At 41.3% G+C, this 27,925-nt stretch overlaps 1 protein-coding gene across 3 annotated transcripts in view; it reads left to right on the top strand.

Annotated features, from left to right (window-relative positions):
- Window positions 1–26,987, top strand: part of RLF (RLF zinc finger) — a 109,797-nt gene extending 82,810 nt beyond the window's left edge. For all 3 annotated transcript variants that reach the window (XM_065421599.1, XM_065421600.1, XM_065421601.1), the window contains 2 exons: window positions 14,366–14,507; window positions 21,797–26,987. In XM_065421599.1, the coding sequence (XP_065277671.1) occupies window positions 14,366–14,507; window positions 21,797–26,569 (4,915 nt within the window). In that variant the 3' untranslated portion in view covers window positions 26,570–26,987. The remainder of the gene's footprint in view (window positions 1–14,365; window positions 14,508–21,796) is intronic.
- Window positions 26,988–27,925: the final 938 nt, after the last annotated feature.

Raw genomic sequence — 27,925 nt, 5'->3', positions numbered from 1 at the left:
GCAGCAAGGCTACCCGGCAACAAGCTACCGTGGCCATGGAAGCCAGTCAGACAAACGACTGCAAGGGACCCCTTCCAGCTCCATTCATTATAACGCGACCACAAGGTTATTTACAAGCAACTCTGTAAAAAGCAAGCCCAATTCTGCGTAGTTTGTTGCCAACATTCTGAGCAGCCTGTGTTGCTGGCATTCTGCCCAGCCTGACTTAAGACGCTGTTCTTTGTGGTTCTAATTTTTTTTTTTTTTAAATGGCAGAAAAGTGTAAATCTGGTGCAGGTGATGTTGTTTCTTCTAAGAAACGCAGAACAATTATTATGGAAACAAAAATGGATGTCACTAAGAGATCTGGAAAACAGGAGACAGCAACTGAAATCAGCAGAACTTTGGATATCCCCCGAATGACTATCGTGACCATCCTGAAAGACAAGGTTAGAATTCAGGAACATGTCAAGGGTCGGCTCCTATGCAGTCAACTGTGATAACTAAGCAGTGTGTTAGACTCATTGCTCAGGTTGAGAAATTGTTAATTGTTTGGCTGGAGGAACAAAATTAACGCCAAGCTCCTGTGAGCTGAGGCATAATTCAGGAAAAGGCTAGAAGTCTTTATGAAAAGCTAAAGGAACAACAGGGGGAGAGTTCTACTCATGAGTCCTTTAATGCAAGCAGGGGCTGGTTTGTGCGTTTTAAAGCCAGGGCCAATTTGCACAACACCAGGGTCTCAGGCAAAGCTGCCAGTGCTGATGAGGAGGCAGCTTGTGCTTTTCTTGACACATTGACTAAAATCATTGAGGAGGGTGGCTATTGTGCTCATCAAGTTTTTAATGTTGACGAAACTGGGCTCTTTTGGAAAAGAATGCCGTCAAGAACCTTCATCGCCAAAGAGGAGAAATCCATGCCAGGGTTCAAAGCTGCTAAGGATAGGCTCGCTCTTTTGCTTAGTGCAAATGCTGAAGGTGACTTTAAACTCAAACCCTTGCTTGTTTACTGGTCGGAAAAACCCAGGGCTTTCAAGGGATATTCCAAGGCATTTCTCCTAGTGAAATGGAAATCCAATCCTAAGGCATGGGTCAACAAGAACATTTTTGAGTTGTTGAGATGGGCAAAGAACTCAACTTAGATGTTGCACCAGAGGATGTTGTTGAGTTGCTGGCATCACACTGTGAGGAATTAACTAATGAGGACCTCATTGAATTGGAAAAGCAGAACGTGGCAGAGGAAGAAGAAGATGCGCCCATTGCTGAGACTCCTGCCCGTAAGTCTTGACAACAAAAGTGTTGAGGCATTTCAACATTTGGAAGCTGCCATGTCCCTGTTGGAGGAAAACGACCCCAACATTGAACGCAATGCATCTGTGAATAGGGGCATATCCAACATGTATGGCTGCTACAGAGAAATTTACAAGGAGACGAGGAGAACATCTGTCCAAACTTCCTTGGACACTTTAAGACAGCAGACAAGGCTCCAGAGAAACCTGCAGCCCAGACTTCAGAAAAGCCCCCAGCCAAGAGACCTTCAAAAAATTCTGGAAAGTCAAAGCATATTTGAATGCTGTTTACCAAATAAATACATTAGTCATCTATAGTTCATCTAGTACACTATTTTCACCACAAACCAGATTTTTGTATCAAGCCTTGGTTCAGGAACCAATCCCCTCTTCATACTATTGATTTGTATGGGAAAAGTGGTTTAGACTTACGTTTTGACTTACAATTCGTTCCCCAGAATTGCATTGTGTCGTAAGTCCGAGGACTCCCTGTAACTCCACAAGGTATTGAGAGAAACTGCCCCCAACAGAAGGTGAGGAAGTAAAGGAGAACATAACTGGTTCTAGGTGCTTAGCTGCACCATCAAATTTTCAGCTTGACCAAAATATTGAATTTAGTGGACAGGCAGAACATTGGGCAGGAGGCATAGCTGAGGGCTGAATTTGGCACTAAGAATAGTAAGACAGCAAGTATTTCTGCTGGAATCTGAAATGAAGTAAACAAAATTTCTTATTTTGAGGTGATTTTAACAGTCCCAAAACAACAAGCTCCTTATTTAGTGCCTTTCAGTTTCTCCAGCATATTGTCAGTCTGAGGTGAACAGACCCATCCCATTAAAGGGAAATTCTTCTGCATAAACCTGTGAATCCACAGATTATCCCTAATTGGCAAAGCCAACTGTAGTGTTGGAGTTATGTGCCTGAGCCACTGACCTTTCAAAAGCTGCTTTGAGTACATGTCACCACACACATACACACAAAATAATAAAAGTAGCCTTCTACTCCTAATGGAGATACTGAAGTAATGGCTGGTATTTTTTTCCCAGAGGTTGTAGTGATTACATGCCATTTTAGCTTGCTAATTGGCTGTCCAGATACCTAATGTGTCCCCAAAATGATCTTCTGGCTAACTATGTCCAGATTCTTCCCTTTATCAGAAAGTACAGAATGCAAGGACTTCTTGGCAGCACAGTCGAGTTTCGGGATAGGGTGGTGAAAAAGTACCCTAAAATACTGAGGTGCTTATTACAGCCTATCTTTCTTGGAGATAGAAGGTATGGAATTAGGCATTGTCTTTAGCAAGCTCTAGGACACCCTCATTCACTGGCAAGATGACTTTGCTACTCTCTTTATCTGAAGTTGTGTTTTTTTTTTTTTTTTTTTAAAGAGAGATACTGTGCATGAAGTAATATCTTTTATTGGACCAACTTTTGTTGGTGAGAGAGACATGCTTTTGAGCTCTGTGTAAGCTTGAAATGATGTCTCTGTCGTCAACAGAAGCTGGTCCAATAAAATATAAAAGATATTACCTACCCACGTTGTGTCTCTAATATCCTGGGACCAACATGGGTACAACACTACCTATTAAAAAAAAAAAAATTGGTGTACTCTAATATTGACATAGCAAAATGGCTGGAGCTCTGAACCGGGAAGCTAAGAAGTTGCTCTAACTGCTTGAGATTAACTGTCGCAGATGTGGAAGATAAATGCACCCATTCTCTCTTCTGAGGAGCTTCATCCTAAGCTGTCTATCTGTACGACCAAAAGCACACTCCTGATCTGGTGCCACGTCAACGTTTCATGACAGCTAGTCTTTACTATTACCCAGAGATGGATTTGGTAGCTCCCTAAGGATTAGACAAACTGTAAAAAGAGGAGATGCATGTGTTTCCTCCTGGGAGAGTCTGATGGGCAAGAAAATAGCAGGCTTGGCCTTCCTGTATTTACAGTTTGAAGGCTCTCTAGGTAATTAGAGATCCATCATCCAAGGGGGATGTCAGCCCAATGACATTAGTGCAGGTTGTAATCTCCCACAAAAATCCTGAGAGAGACTGTAGAGGAAGCAGATCCCATGGGGAAATGAGGAAATTCCTGTTCCGTAAGCAACCTCGTATGGTGGCAGGCCAACTGTACATAACTAAGACCCAGAAGAAGAATTCTCCTTGTCTAGATCCGGGAAGGATCTAAATGGAGCTGATTTGAAACAAGACGGCACTGGTACAGGGAATGGTCTTAGCCTCAAAGCTGACATCTGGGGATATCCAGTGACACAAAAATGGGCTGATGGGGCCCATAGCACTGGTGAATCTGGATCAGCAACATAGCTTCCTGTGTCCCTGAATCTGTGCTGCCGCTGCTTTCTGGGAATAAACACATTCAGTGCTGGGGGAACTCGAAACATGCTCTTGGCCTTATGCTTCAGGTCAGGGGAAAGAGGAGGCCTCCTGGTGTCTGAAGGAGGCTTGGCATCAGAGGCTGGGGAAGGATCAAAGGAATCAACCACTTCCAAGGAGCCAACATGGCAAAGATTCTTTAAGATCCTTCCACTGCTGGAGGAACCATGAGGCTGTTTTCCAGCACCGATGGTCCATCAACACTGAAGAACGCTCCTCTGACAGGCCCCTTGCTGTGGATATGGTGGTGAGCACTGACTTTGGCACAGGTTTCTTTAGTTTAGTCCTCTGAAGCGGGCTTCAAAATTGAAACAGGTCTTTCCTGGCCTTGCCCGGATCCAGGATACCTAGTGTCAGCTGGAGCCAAGAATATAGGCCTGAATACACAAAAGGTGTTAGGTGCCTATATTCTGGTGTTGGCAATTCCCAACCAACTAAACACTAGGCTTCTAAACTCACAAGGTGTCTAACTTTTTGCAGTAAAAATTCTTTAGGCACCTATGTTTCCAGGGCTAGCCCACAACATTTTGGCACCTGAGGTGGGGAGCTCAAATGACACCCCCGTTCCTCCTTGCTTGGGCCAAAACTTTGAAAGGTCTCAATTCTGCCTTCTTCCTGTTCTACTCCTCTCATGGTACTGCTCTGCTACCTACCCCAATAAAGGAGAACTAACAACTTAAAATGCCTTGTTCAAAAATTTTAAGTAACATTTAACTTTCAAACGCCTGAACAGCAAATGTAACTTTTCTTGTCTGCATAGCAAACACTGGCATTTTTATCTGTTTGAATAATCAAAGTGGTGCTTTCCGTGCCTTCTTGGTTGTGAAGATTTGAACTGCTTCCTGAAGGTCCATGGTCTGGGCTAGCCCATGCTCTATTGAGATGGTTGCAAGGCCGACCAGCCTCTCCTGTGTCATTTTCGGGCGTAGATGTGTTTTTATTAACTTCAGCTTGGAGAAGCTGCGTTCTCCACTGGCAACTGTTACAGGAAGTGTTAGAAGTATGCGCTCAGCAACAAAAGCATTTGGAAAGAGAGTGGTCATCTTATTTGTACACATATATTTCAGAAAAGCCTTTGGAGTTGATCCTGCTGAAATGTAAGGGCTTTCAGTTCATCACCTAAATCACTCGCATCAATATCGCGCATGTCCTCGTGTGTCAACACTGTCTCTAGTGCCCTGCATTGCTGATGTAGGTCGTCTTCGGGTATAGTGAGGAGTTTTGGAATATCATCCCAAATATACTGCTGTGTTCCTTGAGCTGCATGAAATGTCTTCAACTGACTCCATTGCACAATCTAGCACCTGGTTAAAGAATTCAACTTTGAATTGTCGTTTGGGGTCTCTTATGGGATTATCCCATTCCTCATAATGAAAATGTCGTTGTCTTCTTCGGTGACTCGTGTATTCTTGAATGGGTGGGAAAATAGCTTCAGTGTGAAGTTCCTCTGCCAACTTCTGTGCACTCTTCAGAACGTTTTGAAATCCCTCATCTGACCGGTAAGACTGTAGATATGACTTTGCTTTGTCTAGTTGTTCCATTGCTCCAGATATATCAAGGTCAACACCTTGGAGTCTCTTACATTTATTTCAAACAGTATGTCATGCCACAACACTAAGCCACACAGAAATTTGAAGTTATGTATGTTTCTGGTGATTCCATTTCCCTCTGCCACTGTTCTCCCACAAACAGTTCCTGTCATTATCCTCCATAATGGCAACTATCCCATCATCTATCTTCCCAATTTGGTGTTTGATAGGCTTTATTGCCCTCCACTCGACTTTCCCATCGTGTGGCATTCAGTGGTTTCAGCGTCAGAGAGGATGTTCCCAGATGTTGCTTCAAAATTTGTCATTGATGAGTGGATGCAGAGAAAAATACATAGATGCTTTGAATTACATTAAAAAATTCAGCAGCCTCACTAGAAGCTGATGCTGCATCACTGACCACCAAGTTCAGTGAATGAGAACTGCATGGGACAAAAAAAGCTCGAGGGTTTAACTCTCGGATCTATCTCTGCACTCCTTGGTGCCAACATGAGAGAAAAGAACAATTATCGTAGCCCTGACCTCTCATGTCAGCTATTGCAATTCCCGTATCTTCCAGCTTTTTAAGAAGCACATTTGTCATACCCGCTCCTGTAGTGTATAATCAATGCTTTGTGACCAGGGCTGCTAACAGGGAGCTTTGCAAGGGAGTTCTCCAGGTGAAGGAGGAGCAAATACAGGACCCTGGGGGTATCTGTAGGAGAGAATTCAGGCAGAAGCCCAGCAGCAGAGTGGGGGCTATCCAGTTTATTGAACCGAGTGCAGCATGTATGATTACCTGCCCTGTGGGCGGGTGGCGTATGTGTGCATTCAGTGCAAGGAGCTCCTGGCCCTCAGAGACTGCGTATGGGCCTTGGAGGCCAGGGTGGCGGAAGTGGAGGAGCTAAGGGAGGTAGAGAGGTATGTTGATGAGGCTTTACGGGACACTGTAGAATTGTCCCACCTCCAGTCAGACAGCCCCTGCGCTGTTGGAGGATGAAAGGCCCAGGGAAGTAGAGCAGTCAACGGGAGCAGAGGGAAACCTTCCCATAGTTGGGACCCTCCTTCCAGATGGTGCTGGGGTATCCTCTCACACTGAGGTTACCTCTCTGGGGGAAGGGAACTCCAGTCACTAGGAAAAGGCAGGTGTTAGTAATGGGAGATTCGATCATTAGAAACATAGATAGCTGGGTTTGTGATGACCGTGAGAACCATATGGTGACTTACCTGCCTGGTGTGAAAGTTGCAGATCTCTCGAGGCATCTAGATAGACTTATGTGTAGTGCTGGGGAGGAGCCGGTGGTCGTGGTACATGTAGGTACCAATGACATAGGGAAGGGTAGGAGAGACGTCCTGGAGGCCAAATTTAGGCTGCTAGGGAAGAGACTGAAATCCAGGACCTCTATGGTGGCATTCTCAGAAATGCTCCCAGTTCCACGCGCAGGGCCAGGTAGGTAGGCAGGCAGAGCTTCAGAGTCTCAATGCATGGATGAGACGATGGTGTAGAGAGGAGGGGTTTAGATTCATTAGGAACTAGGGAAACTTTTGGGAGCCTATACAGGAGAGATGGGCTCCACCTAAACCAAAGTGGAACCAGACTGCTGGCACTAAACTAAGAGATGGGGGAAAGCCGACTGCTGCACGTGGATCGGACAGAGACTTGTCTTAGAGGAGAGTCTATTGATAGAAAGAACAGGAGTACTTGTGGCACCTTAGAGACTAACAAATTTATTAGAGCATAAGCTTTCGTGGGCTACAGCCCACTTTGTTAGTCTCTAAGGTGCCACAAGTACTCCTGTTCTTTTTGCGGATACAGACTAACACGGCTGCTACTCTGAAACCTATTGATAGAAAGCGACAAAGAGTCCTGTGGCACCTTATAGACTAATAGACGTATTGGAGCATAAGCTTTCGTCACCCACAAAAGCTTATACTCCAATACGTCTGTTAGTCTATAAGGTGCCACAGGACTCTGTCGCTTTTTACAGATCCAGACTAACACGGCTATTCCTCTGATCTGTTGATAGAGATTCTCTAGGTTTTAGGCAGGAGGAGAGGCTGGAAGAGGATAATGTTAGGGGCCAGATCAGACGAGAAACATTCACATAAAGAATCGGACACCTCAGAAAAGGGGAGACAAATATACAGTGACGAGTTTTTAAAGTGCTTGTACATAAATGCTAGAAGTCTAAATAATAAGATGGGTGAACTAGAGTGCCTCATGTTAAAGGAAGATATTGATATAATAGGCATCACAGAAACCTGGTGGACTGAGGACAATCAGTGGGACACAATCATTCTGGGGTACAAAATATATCGGAAGGACAGAACAGGTCATGCGGGGGAGGGGGGGGTGGCACTATATGTGAAAGAAAATGTAGAATCAAATGAAGTAAAAATCTTAAGTGAATCCACATGTTCCATAGAATCTCTATGGATAGTAATTTCATGCTCTAATAAGAATATAACATTAGGGATCTATTATCGACCACCTGACCAGGACAGTGATAGTGACGATGAAATGCCAAGGGAAATTAGAGAGGCTATCAAAATTAAGAACTCAATAATAGTGGGGGATTTCAATTATCCCCGTATTGACTGGGAGCATGTCACCTCAGGACGAAAAGCAGAGACAAAATTTCTTGATACTTATGGATTCATAGATTCTAGGACTGGAAGGGACCTCGAGAGGTCATCAAGTCCAGTCCCCTGCCCTCATGGCAGGACCCAATACTGTCTAGACCATCCCAGATAGACATTTATCTAACCTACTCTTAAATATCTCCAGAGATGGAGATTCCACAACCTCCCTAGGCAGTTTATTCCAGTGTTCAACCACCCTGACAGTTAGGAACTTTTTCCTAATGTCCAACCTAAACCTCCCTTGCTGCAGTTTAAGCCCATTGCTTCTTGTTCTATCCTTAGAGGCTAAGGTGAACAAGTTTTCTCCCTCCTCCTTATGACACCCTTTTAGATACCTGAAAACTGCTATCATGTCCCCTCTCAGTCTTCTCTTTTCCAAACTAAACAAACCCAATTCTTTCAGCCTTCCTTCATAGGTCATGTTCTCTAGAACTTTAATCATTCTTGTTGCTCTTCTCTGGACCCTCTCCAATTTCTCCACATCTTTCTTTAAATGTGGTGCCCAGAACTGGACACAATACTCCAGTTGAGGCCTAACCAGCGCAGAGTAGAGCGCAAGAATGACTTCTTATGTCTTGCTCACAACATACCTGTTAATGCATCCCAGAATCATGTTTGCTTTTTTTGCAACAGCATGACACTTTTGACTCGTATTTAGCTTGTGGTCCACTATAACCCCATGATCCCTTTCTGCCGTACTCCTTACTAGACAGTCTTTAAATGACTGCTTCTTGGAGCAGCTGGTACAGGAACCCACAAGGGGAGAGGTAACTCTCGATGTAGTCCTGAGTGGAGCGCAGGAGCTGGTCCAAGAGGTAACTATAACAGGACCGCTTGGAAATAGTGACCATAATATAATAACATTTAACATCCCTGTGGTGGGAAGAACACCTCAACAGCCCAATACTGTGGCATTTAATCTCAGAAAGGGGATCTATGCAAAAATGAGGGGGTTAGTTAAACAGAAATTAAAAGGTACAGTGACTAAAGTGACATCCCTGCAAGCTGCATGGACGCTTTTCAAGGACACCATAATAGATGCCCAACTTAAATGTATACCCAAAATTAAAAAACACAGTAAAAGAACTAAAAAAGAGCCACCATGGCTTAACCACTGTAAAAGAAGCAGTGAGAGATAAAAAGGCATCTTTTAAAACGTAGAAGTCAAATCCTAGTGAGGTAAATAGACAGGAGCATAAACACTGCCAAATTAAGTGTAAAAATGTAATAAAAAAAGCCAAAGAGGAGTTTGAAGAAGGGCTAGCCAAAAACTCAAAAGGTAATAACAAATGTTTAAGTACATCAGAAGCAGGAAGCCTGCTAAACAACCAGTGGGGCCCCTGGAAGATCGAGATACAAAAGGAGCGCTTAAAGACAATAAAGTCATTGCGGAGAAACTAAATGGATTCTTTGCTTCAGTCTTCACGGCTGAGGATGTTAGGGAGATTCCCAAACCTGAGCTGGCTTTTGTAGGTGACAAATCTGAGGAATTGTCACAGATTGAGGTGTCACTAGAGGAGATTTTGGAATTAATTGATAAACTTAACAGTAACAAGTCACCCGGACCAGATGGCATTCACCCAAGAGTTCTGAAAGAACTCAAATGTGAAGTTGCGAAACTATTACTATGGTTTGTAACCTGTCCTTTAAATCAGCTTCTGTACCCAATGACTGGAAGATACCTAATGTAACGCCAATATTTAAAAAGGGCTCTAGAGGTGATCCTGGCAATTACAGGCTAACGTCAGTACCGGGCAAATTAGTTGAAACAATAGTAAAGAATAAAATTGTCAGACACATAGAAGAACATACATTTTGGGCAAAAGTCAACATGGTTTCTGTAAAGGGAAATCGTGTCTTACTAATCTATTAGAGTTCTTTGAAGGGGTCAACAAACATGTGGACAAGGGGGATCCAGTGGACATAGTGTACTTAGATTTCCAGAAAGCCTTTGACAAGGTCCCTCACCGAAGGCTCTTACGTAAATTAAGTTGTCATGGGATAAGAGGAAAGGTCTTTTCATGGATTGAGAACTGGTTAAAAGACAGGGAACAAAGGGTAGGAATAAATGGTAAATTCTCAGAATGGAGAGGGGTAACTAGTGGTATTTCCCAAGGGTCAGTCCTAGGACCAATCCCATTCGACTTATTCATAAATGATCTGGAGAAAGGGGTAAACAGTGAGGTGGCAAAGTTTGCAGATGACACTAAACAGCTCAAGATAGTTAAGACCAAAGCAGACTTTGAAGAACTTCAAAAAGATCTCACAAAACTAAGTGATTGGGCAACAAAATGGCAAATGAAATGTACTGTGGATAAATGTAGAGTAATGCACATTGGGAAAAAATAACCCCAACTATACATAGAATATGATGGGGGGCTAATTTAGCTACAACGAATCAGGAAAAAGATCTTGGAGTCATCATGGATAGTTCCCTGAAGACGCCCACACAGTGTGCAGCGGCGGTCGAAAAAGCAAACAGGATGTTAGGAATCATTAAAAAGGGGATAGAGAAAAAGACGGATAGTATCTTATTGCCCTTATATAAATCCATGGTACGCCCACATCTTAAATACTGCGTACAGATGTGGTGGTCTCATCTCAAAAAAGATATACTGGCATTAGAAAAGGTTCAGAGAAGGGCAACTAAAATGATTAGGGGTTTGGAACAGGTCCCATGTGAGGAGAGATTAAAGAGGCTAGGACTTTTCAGCTTGGAAAAAAGGAGACTAAGGTGGGATATGATAGAGGTATATAAAATCATGAGTGATGTGGAGAAAGTAAATAAGGAAAGATTATTTACTTGTTCCCATAATACAAGAACTAGGGGCCACCAAATGAAATTAATTGGAAGAGCTAATAGTGCCCATCTTTAAAAAGGAGTTGCTGGGGAACGATAGTCAAGTCAGCCTGATTTCAATACCTGGGAAGTACTAGACTAATGAATAAAACATTCAAATACAACATACTTGGAGGATGAAGGGGTAACCACTTAGCAGGCAGCATTGATTTACAGAATCATTGAATATCAGGGTTGGAAGGGACCTCAGGAGGTCATCTAGTCCAGCCCCCTGCTCAAAGCAGGACCAATCCCCAACTAAATCATCCCAGCCAGGGCTTTGTCAAGCCTGACCTTAAAAACCACTAAGGAAGGAGATTCCACCACCTCCCTAGATAACCCATTCCAGTGCTTCACCACTGTCCTAGTGAAAAAGTTTTTCCTAATATCCAACCTAAACCTCTCCCACTGCAACTTGAGACCATTACTCCTTTAAAAGGAAGTTCTTCTTCACACAGCGCACAGTCAACTTGTGGAACTCCTTGCCTGAGGAGGTTGTGAAGGCTAGGACTATAACCACGTTTAAAAGAGAACTGGATAAATTCATGGAGGTTAAGTCCGTTAATGGCTATTAGCCAGGATGGGTAAGGAATGTTGTCCCTAGCCTCTGTTTGTCAGAGGGTGGAGATGGATGGCAGGAGAGAGATCACTTGATCATTACCTGTTAGGTTCACTCCCTCTGGGGCACCTGGCATTGGCCACTGTCGGTAGACAGGATACTGGGCTAGATGGACCTTTGGTCTGACCCAGTACGGCCATTCTTATGTTCTTAATGACAACAAATTCTAGAAAATGCTCTCTGACAGTCACCATTGCAGGGACATTTTCACTGGGTTCTGTTGTTACAAAATGCACCATTAAAGTCATTTGTTCCATATGGCTGATGTCAGGTGTGCAGTCCAGAATAACAGAGTAATATCTTGCTGACTTCAGATCTGCCACAATCTTCTGTTTGACTTTTGTTCCCAGTAACTGTATGATCTCATTTTGAATTGTTTTTCCAAGGTAGTGGTGTGTGTACATTTCTTGTGTGGTTACTCTTCTTAGATGCTCCTGGAGTATAGCATCACTCAGCCATCAGCTCCACAATTTTAAGGAAGTTTCCATTGTTTGGCACATACAGCTGATCTGAAGTGCCACTCAATGATAGGTTTTGGGTAGCAAGCATTCTCACAATGGCAACGAACCTTTTCAGAACATTTTGCCAGTAAAGAGACTCTGATGCAATCTTCTCTTGATCATCAAGCCTTTAACCTTAGTCTCATCTCAAGCTCTTTCCACCTATGGAATGCTCTCTGGTGATTTGCTGCCTTCTCATGGCATGCCAGATTTCTAGCCAGATTTTTCCAGTCCTTTGTTCCTGTAGAACCCAGTGTGGCTGGAACATTAGCCTGGAAGAGTTTGCAACAAAAACAGTATGCAGCATTCTGGGTTTTTGAGTATATAATCCATGGCCTCTCTGCTTTGTCACCATTGGGGATTTCATGCCAGTAATGTGTTGGATGGAAACTTCTATTTTCATTGTCTTTGGGGAACATGAAGTTTTTCACTTGCTGTGGCCCATGTAGTAAAAGGAAGTCCCTCAGGCTACTGCTGAAGTGGGTCCACAGTCCTGGATCATCTAGACTTAAGGAACTAAACTCAACAGCAGCTGTTTCTTGCGCCTCCACCACACTCTTCTCTGATATACACTTTTCTTCAGGAATGTGCATGGTTACATCCATTTGAGATGGAGATGTGGATGCTGCAGTAGCTGCCAGGTCACCTGCACTCTGACTAACTGGAAGATCAGGCATCTCCTCACCACTCATCCTCACTGGGGCCAGAAGGCTCACCGTGAACATTTGTGTCTATGTATCTCAGGAGAGCTCCTTCCTGCTTAGATAGAAAAGCTTCCTTTGCTTGCTTTTTCTGAATGCTGCCCCAGAGGAGTGTTTTCTTTCACTCATGACTGCTGTTCTGTGCCAGCTATAGTGGCTCTCAACACTCAGTTGAAGGGGACAAATACTCAGGCTGGTAGCAGGGCCTGAGTGAGGGAAGATATCAGCATCTTAAGGGCCTAACTGTCTCCTACTACTTCAGTTGACTGCCTGTTCTCCTCAAGTGGGTTCAGGGAAGCATCAGGAAACAGGAAGCTCACTGAGAAGCTGGTGTTAATGAGTCCAGGCTCCTGGGGGTGCTACAGAGGTGCATAAGAGGCTCCTCCTCCTCTCTCCCCCTGCATCTCCTGCTGCTTTCTGTTATTCCCTCTCACCTTTTCTCCTGCTGCTTTCTGTTATGTCTCTCTTGTGCCCTCCTTTCTCCAGCACAGCACTCCACCATCTCTGTGCATCTAGAGCAGAGAGAATACATATGCACAAGCAGCAGACACAATTTTCTACACTCTGGGTCCTAGTGGCGCCCCCCCCCCCCCCCCCCCCCACACACACACAGTCTGGCACCTGAGGCGGCTGCCTCAGTTCACCTCATGGTAAGGCCAGCCCTGTATGTTTCTGCCTCTAGGCAAGTGCTCTACTGCCTCCCTCTAGGCATCCAAATGCTTATTTTCTGCTTGAGTCCCAGAGCGATTCAGAAACCAGGGTGGCTGAACACCTAAGTTGCATGGTGGGGCTTGATCCAGTAGGTGTTCTCAAAGGTCAGGTATAGGCTGAGGTCTCAGGTGAGTTCACACAAACGGGGTGGAGGAGGAGGACCTCCCTCCTAACTTTTAACTTAGAGCTCATCTGGGATGTGGAACACCCCCACCCCCTCCCCAATTCAAGTCCCCTCTCCACCTGAGGGGGAGAAGGAATTTGAATGAAGATCTGCCACCTCTCAGGTGAGTGCCCTAACCATTGGGATATAGAATATTCTGATGTGAGGCTCCCTCTGTTTCTCCTGTTGAAGCTGTTTTGCTTTACATAAATAATTAGTCATCAGAGTGGGGGGACTGGATCCTCGGCCTCCTACATCCTCTAACCACTAGGCTACAGAGTCATTCTCATGCTTGTGCATGCTGTCTGAGTCATTTGGGCTAGAGTGAGTGAGTGCACACGCATGAGAGTAACTCTGTAGCCTAATGATTGGAACATGCATCTGGGAAGGTGCTTTTGGAGAGCAAACTATCTTTAAAGAACCCGCTGTCTTTCACGCTTGAAGAGAGAATAGCAAGCTGGTAGGTTTTGTTCTGATTTCTGTTTAATAAGAGTAACCTTAACAGTACTAACCTTATGTTAGCTGTGTAAGAGGAAGGGGCCTGATTAATATCAGGCAAAATGGATTTTTCCCCAGTAGTTAATATTGTGTCAACCCTTAAAGCTACATTATGGAGATTTTAGACAAATCTCACACAGTTTCCTTACCTTGTATTATGTCAGTGTTTCTCAAACTGGGGTCGCCGCTTCTGTAGGGAAAGCCCCTGGCGGGCTGAGCCGGTTTGTTTACCTGCCCCGTCCGCAGGTCCGGCCGATCTCAGCTCCCACTGGCCGTGGTTCGCCGCTGCAGGCCAATGGGAGCCGCTGGAAGCGGCGTCTAGTAAGTCCCTCGGCCCGCGCCGCTTCCAGCAGCTCCCATTGGCCTGGAGCCGCGATCGTCCGGACCTGCAGACGGGGCAGGTAAACAAGCCGGCCCGGCCCACCAGGGGCTTTCCCTACACAAGTGGTCACCCCAGTTTGAGAAACACTGCATTATGTTTACAATCTGCTTTGAACTCTTTTCACAGGGAGCTGACTCTGTTCTGGAGCAAGTTGCAAAGAAGAATTGATCCTTCTTTAGATTCTTTTTTGGAGAGATGTCGGCAGTTTGGCATCATAGCTAAAACGCTACAACACTTATTCTTCCTGATTAGAGTGATACAATCTGAAGTAAGTAATTTATGTTGCAGTCTGCTGATTGCAGTTAATTTCATTTTATTATTGAGTCCATGTACAAATTGCACCATAGAACATAACTTAATTTGTTGCTTTGCTATAACAATAAAATTTGAATAACTGAAGATTTTAAAAAAACATAATTCCAACCTAAGTCATAATCATACTTTATAATTATTACATACATTTTTAATGCGCCTGTCAGTGTAGTACCTGGGCACATTTCTCATAGATTGCTCAACTAACGTTTCCTCAAACAACAGCAAATACACCACAGCGCCATACTTACTAAACTTAAAATGCAGGTCTGCTTTGAAGTATAATTGTAATAATATAATTTTTAAAATGAGCATTGTTCCCTTTTTTTCCAAAAGCTTAATGGGGTGGGCCCAAGATGTATACTATATACTGATGTTCAAAAATGTACAGTAAAGAGCTGGAAAAGGTGTTCTTTGCCTCAGACTGGATTTTTTTGTGGGGGAAGGAATTAACAAAAAATAAGTTAAACTCTTTTGAGGACAAGGGTACGAAAAATAGGCTGATTGCTAATGGTAACATTTTCTGACCATTTTTTTGAATTGCTCTAACATCTACCTTTGTAGATTGGAGCAGAAAATTGAAATTAGGTCTGAGGGTTGTCCTGAGGTTAGAGATGTCTTTCCCTGTTCCTGTGAAAAACCATCCAGTTTTCATTGATTTAAATGCTGAAAAGCAATCGTTTGCACATGCAAAGTAGAACTTGATACATGTATCTTTATTTTCTGAATGTTCCAACTCACTGTGCATACTCCCAGATTCCACTGAGTTTCCTGCATCATGTGGATATCTAGCACAGAGCTAGAGCTCAAAATGGGACACAGAAAACTGATGCTGCTACTGCTGCTTTTCCCCATTGAGATATCCTGTGGCCTAAGTGTTCATTTGCCTGGGAGCCAGGAGACCATAAATTGTAGCCTTATCTCTTCTTCTGACTCAGGCTACATCTACACTACCTGCCTGAATCGGCGGGTAGAAATCGATCTCTCAGGGATCGAATTATCGCGTCTCGTCGGGACGCGACAATCGATCCCCGAATCGACGCTTGTACTCCACCAGCGGAGGTAGGAGTAAGCGCCGTCGACGGGGGAGCCGCGGAGGTCGATTTGCCGCCGTCCTCACAGCGGGGTAAGTCGGCTCCGATACGTCAAATTCAGCTACGCTATTCGCGTAGCTGAATTTGCGTATCTTAAATCGACACCCCCCTCTCCCCCCCCGTAGTGAGGACGTAGCCTAAGGTAAATTCTGTGCACATCACAACCTATTGAGTAGGCCTAAGAAGAGGAAGGGAAGCATCATTCCCCTCATTTGTAACAGTGACAATCTGAAGGGTTGCACAAGATGTCTTCTGACAGAGCTAAGAATAAAACCAATGTCTCTGATATGGCACACCCAAGCTTCATTCACTTAACCACAACACTTCTCTGAATGAATATGCTATGGCTTGTCTCCATTTTCTGTAAAATGGGGCTATTCCTGCATTGCCCACCTTTGAGATCCATACCTGTATAAGTACTATGTAAATGTAATACATCATTAACAAAGTGCACCCAGGAGTCCTCTCTGTTCTCTGCCCCAACTGCTAGACCACATTCCTTTCCCAGAGTTAAGAATTCCTGTAGCTGTCTAGAAAACACTTGTATAATCCACAGGAAACAGCTGGTGCAGATAGAGGATAACAGCCTGCTAAACACTAGTAACTAATAGTTACTCTTTCATCTTAAGTGGTAGAGGGTTGACGTTAATGTGGAGGCTCTAGGTTCAAATCGTGGTAAAGTATGTGGTTGTTTGTTTATTCATTTAAATAAAACTAGGACATTCGTTACAAAAAGACATAATAAAGGTTGCAAAGGGAAGGACTCAGAAGTTAAGAAATGCCACATTTAGGGGCCTTAATTCTGCTCACTTATCTGCCTATGCATTACATTAGTCTTTAATTACATGGTCACATACTATTTTTTACACCGAACCCTGCCTTATTCAGTGCACAGGATGGGCTGTACTCAAGGAATGAGACAGGGATGTAATAGTGTTGAGATTGTTGTCTCAAGGACCCCGCCTCATTAACTTCATACGGTGTGTAAGGAAAAGGCAGTGGTTTGCAAGAGGAAAATGCATGGTCTCATGGTTAAGGTACTGGTCTGGGACATAAGGGTATGGTATTCTATTCTTGGAATTGCCACAGACTTCCTTTGTTTTGCTGAGGGAAGTAACTTACACAAGAATTTTCAGATGTGACTGCTAATAGCATTTGCCTCATTTTCTTGGTGCCCAGCTTGAGATACCTGAGAGCCTGATTTTCAGAATGGATGAACATTCAAAGCTCCTACTGAAGACAGTGGGAGCTGGAGGTACTCAGCACCTCAGAATAAGGGTAGGTGTCTCAAGTTGAGCACCCAAAATTCATGGACAGTTCCATAAATTTTGGCCTCTGTCTCTCTTATTGAGTTCCTCAGCTGTAAAATGGGACTAATATTTCTGTATCTGAAATCTTGTCTGCTTGGAAAAGTTTTACCAGATATAATGATATAGCCACCTTTGTAGACACTCCAATTTCAGTATAAGAGAGGCTTTAAAAAAAATAATTCAACTTGTATCACTTGGGAAGTGGTTTAAACTATGCTGAAAAAAGCCACTCCATATTAGGATAGAGTGGCTATGTGAGGATTGATACTGGTATAACTATAGCAGTTTTTAAATTCACACCTTAGTTTATAGCAAAAACTTTCCAGTGTAGTCAAGGGTTGGCAGGTGTGTTGTGAAGGTAAATTAACATCTGTAGAGGCTCAGATACTACAGAGGGTAAGTGCAGTGTAGAAATCTAAAAATTCCTTTTTCAGTGCAGGGTTTGAATGGGGAGCAAATAAGGCCACAGGTTGATTTATGCATTTGAAAAGAACTATTGAACAGCTGCCTCATTCACTGTGCATTATAGGGTCCTCATGGGGGGGGGAGGGGAAATAGAATGTGATCATATAGTTAGACACAAATGGGGGAGAATGAATGTCACACAGGCATCTTCATCTGGGTATTTCCCAACTTTTGAGTTCTTGACTTTGCAAACTTTAATAATCTTCTAATAAGCTTTTGTAGGAAATACACCTCTACCCCGATATAACGAGACCCGATATAACATGAATTCTGATATAACGCGGTAAAGCAGTGCTCCGGGGGGGCGGGGCTGCGCACTCCGGCGGATCAAAGCAAGTTCGATATAACGTGGTACGATTTTTTGGCTCCCGAGGACAGCATTATATCAAGGTAGAGGTGTAGTATAGAGATCAAGTATGACACAAAAATAATTTAAATATTTTAGTGTGTGTGTGTGTGTGTATATATATGTGTGTGTGTGTGTGTATATATATGTGTGTGTGTGTGTATATATATATGTGTGTGTGTGTGTGTGTATGTGCTTAGAATTAGAGAGACAAGGTGGGTGAGGTAATATCTTTTATTGAACCAATTTTTGTTGGTGAGAGACACAAGCTTTCGAGCTTCTTCCAGACACTGTAAGCTAAAAAAGCTAGTCTCTCTCACCAACAGAAGTTGGTCCAATAAAAGATATTACCTCACCCACCATGTCTCGCTAATATTCTGGGACCAGCATGGCTACAACAACACTGCGATACAACAGTAGAATTAAATTACATCATTAACATTATCAGTTACTTGCTATCAGTATTTTGCTCTAATACATCTTATTGTAAATATGGTAACTAAATGCAGTTAAGTACTTTGTACCTGGAAACACATTCTTATGTCAGTTTATGGAAACATTGTTTTCCATTTTTGTCTTTGTTGAACTGGAAATATACCAAATTTTAAAATCTGCATGCAGATAAATTGTTTACATATTGTCACTACACTTTAACAATATCTTCAAGTACATTAATTGCTCAGAAGATATTGATTTGCTAACATTTGTGGGTGTCACAGCAAAAATACAAAATATTTGCACTGCTACATAACGGACAGTCAAACATCAGCCACAGTCATAAAAAAAAATACTGTTTTACGGCTGTTGGCCACGTATTCATCTGAGAAACAACTGTGATTACTAGCATAATTATTATTTGCAAACGGAAATGGGCCAGTGAAGATGCAGATACCTGGACTTTTTGACTAAATGGCCACAACTTTATTCAAAAGCGCAATTAGGAAAGGTAATTCCAACAAAATAACCTCAGACATCACCTGTCCTGACAACAGCTAAGAGGGAAGATAGCCTGGGAAGGGCTGTTCCTAGCCTGTCCCTAGCCCCTCTTTCCTATTGGCTTACATCCAGACACTCAAAAATTCCAGGGCATAACCAACCCATTTAGTCACACCTGATGTGAGCCCTCATTCCAAGGCCAAGATCCTTGGTATGCCACTACCCAGGAATTACCAGTAAGCCTCATAAAATTGCTTGGGAATCCCTGCAAATCAAAGTCCACCCCTTTGATGGGACAGGGAGGTCGATGCCTTATTTACAAGAAGGGTGCTTAGTTCTTACCTACAAACCCTTTGCCCCATGAACCATGCCACTCCTAGTCACCTTAAAGAAGGCAAGAGAAATGCTACATCCTAGCTATGAGGACCTACCACCCCAGATGCTGCTCCTTGTATTTAACTGGCCTACCACACCGGGAAACTATTTTCTACATCTACAACTAAATATACGTTTGCATTCATTTTTCTGTTACCCTTAATTAAACAAAGCACTGGGTAACCTGCAACTAAACACATTTTTAATAAATCTTGGAATCCTGAGGAAATTCCAGAAGACTGGAGGAGTGCTAATGTTGTGCCATTATTCAAGAAGGGCAAGCGGGATGACCTGTGTAACTATAGACCAGTTAACCTGCTATCAGTGCCGGATAAAATAATGGAAAAGGCTGATATGGGATTCAGTTAATAAAGAATTAAAGAATAGGATGATAATACCAGTCAACATGGTTTTATGGTGGAAGGGGGGAGCGAATCTTGTCAAAGCTGATTTCATTCTTTGGGGAGATTACTAGTTTGGTTGATAAAGGTAACTGCATATGTGTAAAATACTTAGACTTTGGTAAGGCATTTGAGTTAGTACTGTGGAATATTCTGATTTAAAAAAATCAGCACTGTACACTATCAGTAAAGCACACTTTATTTGGATTATGAACTGGCTGACATCTCAAAGTAGTTAGTGGAGTGTTTATAGTGGGGTTTTGAAGGGATCAGTAGTAGGCACAATGCTATTCAAGAGTTTCACTGATGAACTGGAAGTAAATATGAAATCACTTCTGATACAGATGACAGTTTAGTGTAATGGTAAATAATGATGATGAGGACAGGGCAGTCTCACAGAGCCATCTGGATCACTTGGTAAACTGGACCTAGTCAAGTGAGTTTTAACACATCCAAATGCAAAGTTACATATCCAGTAACAAGGAACGTAGGTCATACCTACAGAGTAGGGAATGTATTCTGGAAAGCAGTGACAATGAAAAGGATTTAGGGGTCAAAGTAGACAAGCAACTCAAGAGCTCCTGTTGAGTCAGTGGAAAAAAGGGCTAATATGGCCCTTAGATATATAAACAAGAGAGTAGTAGTTAGGGCCATTATTTTATTTCTGTATCCGGCATTGGTGAGACCCCCATTTTAAAAAGGATGTTGAAGACTTGGAGAGGGTGCAGAAAACAGCCTCAAAAACTATTCAAGGGCTGAAGAAAATGCCTTACAGCATGAGACTTAAAGAGCTCAGTCTGTTCAGTTTATCAAAAAGGAGATGACTTGACTACAGTGTACAAGTACTGTAATGGGTAGAAAATACCAGCTACCAAAGAGCTCTTTAATCTAGTGGAGAAGAGCATAAGAAGAATCAATGACTGGAAACTGAAGCCAGACATATTGGCATTGGAAAAGAGGCATACATTTTTAACAGTGAGGTGATTATCCCATGGAAGTAACTACCAAGGGAAGTGGTGGATTCTCCATCTCTGATGTCTTCAGATCAAGACCGGATGCCTTTCTGGAAAACATGCTGCAGTCAAACACAAGTTGTTTTAGCCCAGTGCAATTTATTGGGCTTAATATAGGAGTAACTGGGTAAAATGTAATGCGCTATAACATGCTGGAAGTCAGACGAAATGATCTAATGGTTCCTGCTGGCCTTGAACTCTGTGACTGTTAATTTTAGTATTAAGGGAGTGCATCCTCTTGAGAGGAAAAACAAACGAGTGATTCACAGACTGGAGGATGTAAGGCCATGAAAGGGCTTGGGATGGCCTGCAGTCTTTCTTAAAAGTTTATACTGATGTAGTCAGAGGATGCCCGCTGACCTTAGTAGATCACCACTCCTCAATATCTCTCTTAAAAGGAATTGGGGGGTGGAAGGGCACAAACATTACCAATTTCTATGTACCAGAATCACACCCTGGTGCACAGAGCCAGTCTGAGGATTTTGGGGAGAGTTAGTAAAATGATTCTTTGCTGTATAGACAAAATTGACTCTGTATATGGGAATATACATAATACCATATGGAATGGAGGGTGAACTTCAGGTGTCTATTATCCCCTGGCATCCCCCCCCCCCCAATAAAAATAAAAAAATCACCACTATCCACAGGAGAAGTGGATCCCAGTTACTTGTCCAGGGGTTTACATAGTTGACAAAACTTGAAAAACACTTGGAAGAAATTAAAAGAAAACCAACTAAAATGATTAAAGAGAGAATAAAATAAATGTATATAATTTGACCGAACTACAATTTTACAAATATTAGAATGAATTCTAAGGACAAAGGGGAATTGTTGGGTATTACTAGGAATAATGGAATAAAATTAGCCAAAGGAAAATTAGATTATTAGAAGAAAACAGCAGTGGAGGTGGAGGCCAGTGAGAGAGTTTGCCAAGAGCAATGGTAGAAGCTCAACATCTAAGTCAGAATTTATAAGGGCACAACATACAAGATTATACTTGCAAACCCCTCGGTTTTTATTTTAAAAGTGCCTAATAGTTCTTTTCAATATCTAATTTTTGATTTTGTAGAATTTAGTGTGCAACTTACCACTGTCTTTGTTCTCCCAAACTTTTCCATTGGGAATTTTTTCTGCTGCCAAATTGCCTGTTCTACTAAGAGTTTTATAATAGCCATCCTAAACATCACTTCTAGCTTTAGGCAGATTTCAAGATGTAGATACAGTTGTTCTACATTGTGTGATTCAGGGCAGAATGCATCTACCAAAAAAATGAAAAATAACTTTTGTTTGTATTTTTCCACACAGGCAGAAGAAGCAGGTCTTGCTGTGTCTGTTTTGTTATGTGTGAGAGCGCTTCAGATCAGATCAAATGGAAATGATGAGATGAAGACATCTGTATGTAAAACAATTGCATGCCTTTTACCAGTGGATCTTGAAGTTAGAAGAGCATGTCAGCTCACTGAGTTTTTGCTCAAGCCAAATTTGGATGGCTACAATGTGCTGGAAGAACTGCATTTGCAACCAGATCAGAAATTTGATGAAGAAAATGCACTGGTTCCAAACTCACTCCGTTGTGAGCTTCTGTTAGCTTTAAAAGCATATTGGCCATTTGATCCTGAATTTTGGGACTGGAAGACTTTAAAACGGCATTGTCTTAAACTCTTAGGGAAAGAAGCTTCTGATTCTGAAGACGATGTGAGTTGTAATGATATGTCAGTCAATGAAACTGACTTGTTAGAAACTCTTTTGAGTGATTGTGACGAGACTAAAGAACATAAATACTATGAAGGAGGAAAAGATGCAACAAATCAACCTAAAGAGAAAACAAGAGTGAAAAAGCCAATTGGATCTTCTGAAAGATACCAGAGATGGCTCCAATACAAATTCTTCTGTGTGTTATGCAAAAGAGAATGTATAGAGGCTAGAATACTACATCATTCTAAGATGCACATGGAAGATGGTATTTATACGTGCCCAGTGTGTACAAAAAAGTTCAAGAGAAAGGAATTTTTTGTACCACATGTAATGGAGCATGTTAAAATGCCACCTAGTAGAACATACCGACCAAAAAAGAAAATACTGTTGAAAAAAGAGAGATCACCACAAAAGACCAGTACATCCAGAAACTCTTCTGCATCACCAGAGGAAAAGCAGCAACAACCACAACCACCTGAAAAAAACAAAAGTGACACACATGAATATGTCACATTTAACCAATTAGAAAATTACCATTTGCAAGACAGAGACATATATCCATGTCCTGGCACAGACTGCTCTAGAGTATTTAAGCAATTTAAATATTTAAGTGTACATCTAAAGGCTGAACATCAAAACAATGATGAAAATGCAAAACACTACTTGGATATGAAAAACAGAAGAGAGAAGTGTGCTTTTTGCCGACGTCACTTCATGACATCCTTTCATCTGCAGGAGCATGAACGAGTGCATTGTGGTCCTCAGCCTTATATGTGTGTGTCTATGGATTGTTATGCTAGATTTGGGTCAGTTAATGAATTATTAAATCACAAACAAATGCATGAAGATCTACGTTATAAGTGTGAATTAAATGGCTGCAACATAGTTTTCAGTGACTTGGGGCAGCTTTACCACCATGAAGCTCAGCATTTTAGGGATGCATCATACACATGTAACTTTCTTGGTTGCAAAAAGTTCTATTATTCAAAAACAGAATTTCAGAATCACCTTGCAGTGCATAATATTGCAATATCAAATGGAGAAGTGAAGGAGACATCAGTTAAACTTGAAGAGCCTATTTCAAAAGACAGCTGCAGTTATCTTGCTGAGTCTCAACTGGTTGATCAAGCAGATAATTTCAGTCCATATGAAAATCTTACTTTGTCTGTGGGGTCAACAAGTTCTCAAGAAATCCTTCAGATTAAGGAAGAAACAGTCTCGGACGATGACGAAATTGATAGTGAAAGCAACTGTAGTGTTTATTTTGGGAGCCACAGAACCTCTACTGTAGTAACCAAAAAGCAGGTATCCCCTTTGATAGAAACAATAACTCAGAATCAAACAATTTCTAGTACTCTAATATCCCAACAGGGAGTCTTTCACCCTTCCGGTTTAAAAGAACAATGCTCCCATGTGGCAGTTTGTTTTGATGGGAAAAAAATTACCTGTGGTTTTGAAGGATGTAGTTCAACATACAAAAATGCCAGAGGTATGCAAAAACATCTTCGAAGGGCTCATCCATACCATTTCAAACCTAAAAAAAAGATGGGGATCAAAGCTAAAGATATTTTTAATCTAATCAATGACAGTCAAAACAGCAGAACTACTGGAGATCTTAGTGCAGATCTTAGGCATAATTCTGATACGAATACTGACTCTCCAGAAAGTCTGTATTGTAATACAAATTCTAAAGGAAAAAATTATCTCAAGGAAGAAATTTGTTCTTCCCCAGAAACTTCCTTTTATGAAGATTCTAAGGTGCCAAATACTGAAGATGCCATGTTGGAACTTCTCTTGGGCTTGAAACATTTAAGTTTAAAGTCTAACTTTACTGCAAATTCTTCCACTTTAACACACAAGCCTTTTTTAGGGTCATTACAGTCATATCCATCAAATGATGCCAAGTGTCCTCAATCAGTTGTCAATGAAACTACCTCAGAACTTCATTTTCAAGAACAAGACGACAACTTACCTACGCAGTATCTCACTCAACTGGCAGCTAAACCATTTTTCTGTGAACGTCAAGGTTGTAAATATGAGTTTGTGACCAGAGAAGCTCTCTTAATGCATTATGTTAAAAAACATAATTATTCCAAGGAAAAAGTTCTTCAGTTAAATATGTTTCAACATCGGTATTCACCATTTAAATGCCATATTTGTCAAAGATCATTTACAAGAAAAACACACCTTAGAATTCATTATAGAAACAAACATCAAATTGGCAATGAGAAGATAACTCACAAGCTGTTTGCTAATGAAAAATGTGAGCACATAGGTGCATGTGGAGAGGGCAAGCTAAAAAATAATGCAGTTTCAACACCTGGTTGCTGTACTAATAGAGATGAAGAGCATACTGAACAAACTGAGCAATCTACTGAGCAGCTATGCCACCTGAAGAAGGAAGAGTGTAGTTCTGAAACTGATTTGGAGTCCAGTGAAGACACAGATAGTAATGTAACTGGAAAACCCTCTAAAATATCCTCTTTAAACAGCCACAGGGAAGAATTGAACTCAAGAGAGGGGAGAGGAAGTAAAAGAACAGTTGCCAAAGGAAATTTATGTTATATATTGCATAAGTACCACAAACCATTCCATTGTATTCATAAAAGTTGCAACTCTGCCTTTACCAATCAGAAAGGCTTGATTCGTCACTATAGAACTGTACATCAGTATAACAAAGAGCAGCTTTGTTTAGAAAAAGACAAAGCAAGAACAAAAAGGGAACTTGTCAAATGTAAAAAAATATTTGCATGCAAATACAAAGAATGTAGTAAACGCTTTTTATGTTCTAAGGCTCTTGCTAAGCATTGCAGTGACTTTCATAACTTTGATCAGTTAGAGGATCAAAAAGTGCTTTCTGAAACTGAATCTGCAAGATTTCGATGTAACCAGCCTCAATGCCCTGCTGTATTTCATACTTTTAACAAGCTGAAACATCACTTGATAGAACAACATGCTAATGAAGAAGAACTAAACAAAGACTTTGAAATTCATTGTGACCTTAATGGCTGTGATAGGATTTTCACAAATTACAGTCATTACTCTCAACATGTATATTTCCGCCATAGTGAATATTATGGTAGTCTCTTTGGAAATCATAAAGAGGAGCAGGATAATCTGCTTAATGATAAAAATGAACAAGACTGTTTGAAAGATCAGTATGATATAAATGAGAATGAGAAGCATATAAAAGAAAAATCTAAGAAAATTGGCAAAAATAAAGAAAAACATTTGATTCATTTTAAAACAAAGGAGGAAGCCCTGAAAATGTGCAGAGAGAAATCTAACCAGACTCAGTACCCTTGCATGGTTCAAGGGTGTCTGTCTGTAGTAAAATTGGAAAGCAGTATTGTGAGACATTATAAACGCACACATCAGATGACCAATATTTATATAGAACAACAGACTGAGAAACTGGTAGTTTGTGTTAAAAGTGGTACAATGGTTAAAAAGGAACCCTCTTCGGAATCAGAGCTATCGTTAAATAAAGAGGAAACCAGAGAGTTTAAAAAGGAAAATACAGTGCACACAGACAACCTGCATGAAAATGGAAAACATTGTGTACCAAACACTGCTTATGATCATCAAGATACAGGCAATGAAAATCAAAATAGGAGTGCAGCAAATAGTGTGGTTTTTGACACAGGTGCTTTTTTGTATTCAGGCACTTTAAAATATAACCATACTTCAAAAACCAGTTGTTTTGAAGAATGTAGTATAACAGAGCCTTTGTGTAAAACTGAAGGTTTGCCTGAAAGTAGAGAAAACCGTTCTTATTTTAACAGTTTGCCTTTGCAGTTACCAAGGGAGAAAGAGACAGAAGGCTGGCAACACAGCAATCAGAATGCTAAAAAAAATTCACTCCACACCACAAGAAACAAGTTTCAGAAGCATTCAGTGTCCAGACCATTTGATTTAAAGGCATATAAACCAATGGGATTTGAATCTTCATTTCTAAAATTTATTCAGGAAAGTGAGGAAAAAGATGATGATGATGATGAACTAGATGAATGGGAGTCCCCAGAACAATTTCAAATAGGTGGTGTCTTACAAAAAGATAGAGACTTACAAAGGGGTGTGATAGTAGACAACTTTGTGTGTGAAAACACAGAAGTAAGCATACCCCAAAATCATGGACCTACAGTGCATGGGCAGCTAACAGAAATACAGCCTTTATTATCAACGGAGTCGACATCTGTCCCTTCTTTAGAAAACTTGAGGGCCATATTGGACAAGGCACTAACAGACTGTGGAGACCTTGCCTTAAAACAACTCCATTATTTACGACCAGTAGTTGTCCTTGAAAGATCCAGATTTTCCACACCCCTTATAGACTTATTTCCAACAAAAAAGTCAGATGAACTTTGTGTAGGAAGTACATAAGTAGTTTGTTTAGAAACTGGCTTCTCCACTATTGCTATATGGGGAGAATTGCAAACGATAACAGAAACTGGTACAGTACACACACTGTTTAGGTTAGATTAGGCTGTTTAATTCCATGAATGTGTCTGTCAAAAAGTATTAGCTAAGTTAATTTAGCTCCCCAGTTTCATTTTTTTTTAAATGAAATGTGCTGTTTTTGGTGCTAATTAACACCTCAGAATACTGGGGGCTTCCTCTTGCAAAGTAAGTGTGCATGATTGTATATGAAACAAGTACTAGGGTACCAGGGTTTGGGGAAAGATGGAGTTCTTACTTGACTTGAATGTGCACCTAAGGGTGCGTTGTGTAACATATTGTACACTACAGCATCTTATATTTTTTGAGTTATGAGTTTCAATAAACTACAATTTTTCACCCGTATTTGATTTACCCTACAGTAAATCTTCATAGTTTTTTATTACCGAAGTTTTAATTTGGTTTACATTTGTTTGTGGTAAGTGAAATTGTCCAAACATCTGAATATAGGAATATGAGATCACCAGCAAATGAAGTTGTTAATCAACAATAGTATAAACTATAGCCCTATTGTACACCTCAAGACTGCTCACTGAACGGAATGAAACCCAGATAGTACTGCAGAATGAGGAATCAGAATTCAAAGTGAAATCTAGTAGATTTATCAAATTTACAATTTCTTTGACAAAAGAAGTCAAGAAACAAGTGGTTAATTCCAGGATGAAATTTTCAGATTTTTTTTTTTTTTTTTTTTAAAGAAAATCACCACTTTGGAAAAGAGACCCAAACAAGAACTATGTCACATGAGGCTTTCAAAAAAAAAAAAAAAAAAAAAGATGGTCTGCAGGGATGTAGACTAAATTAATGCTAGGCAAAGTAATTGAGAGAATAAAGACGGTTATAAAAAGGAACAGACTGGTTTAATTAATGAGAAAGAGAGAAAATAGTGAGTGGCTGTTCAAAGCTGCATTTTGATTAGCTGGTTGGATATTTCTTGTCATAGCTGGGCATCAACTCCCAACAGTTCACATCTGGGGCCTTATCACTGAATTGGGCTGGTCTACAGAAAAAGCTACACTGGTTTTACTAAATGTGATATTTAAGTCATTTCAGTTAGATGTCCAGATGTCCACAAAAAAAGCTGGAGTGGTTTAAACTTGCCTTACATCAGCCTAGATTGCCCCTGTTAATTAGCCAATGCATGCTAAGTCAATATAACCAGTTTTTAAACTGATAGTCCATACTGATGTTTACACTGGAATAACAAAATCATGTTTTAAACCCATTTTAAATTAAACTAGTGCAATGTGTGTCAACAAGCCCATGCATGCAGAAAATCCC

Source organism: Emys orbicularis, chromosome 23 (genome assembly GCF_028017835.1).
Source record: "Emys orbicularis isolate rEmyOrb1 chromosome 23, rEmyOrb1.hap1, whole genome shotgun sequence".
Lineage (NCBI taxonomy): Eukaryota > Metazoa > Chordata > Testudines > Emydidae > Emys > Emys orbicularis.
Note: the sequence above shows the minus strand (reverse complement) of the source record. Positions and strands in the feature narration are given on the sequence as shown.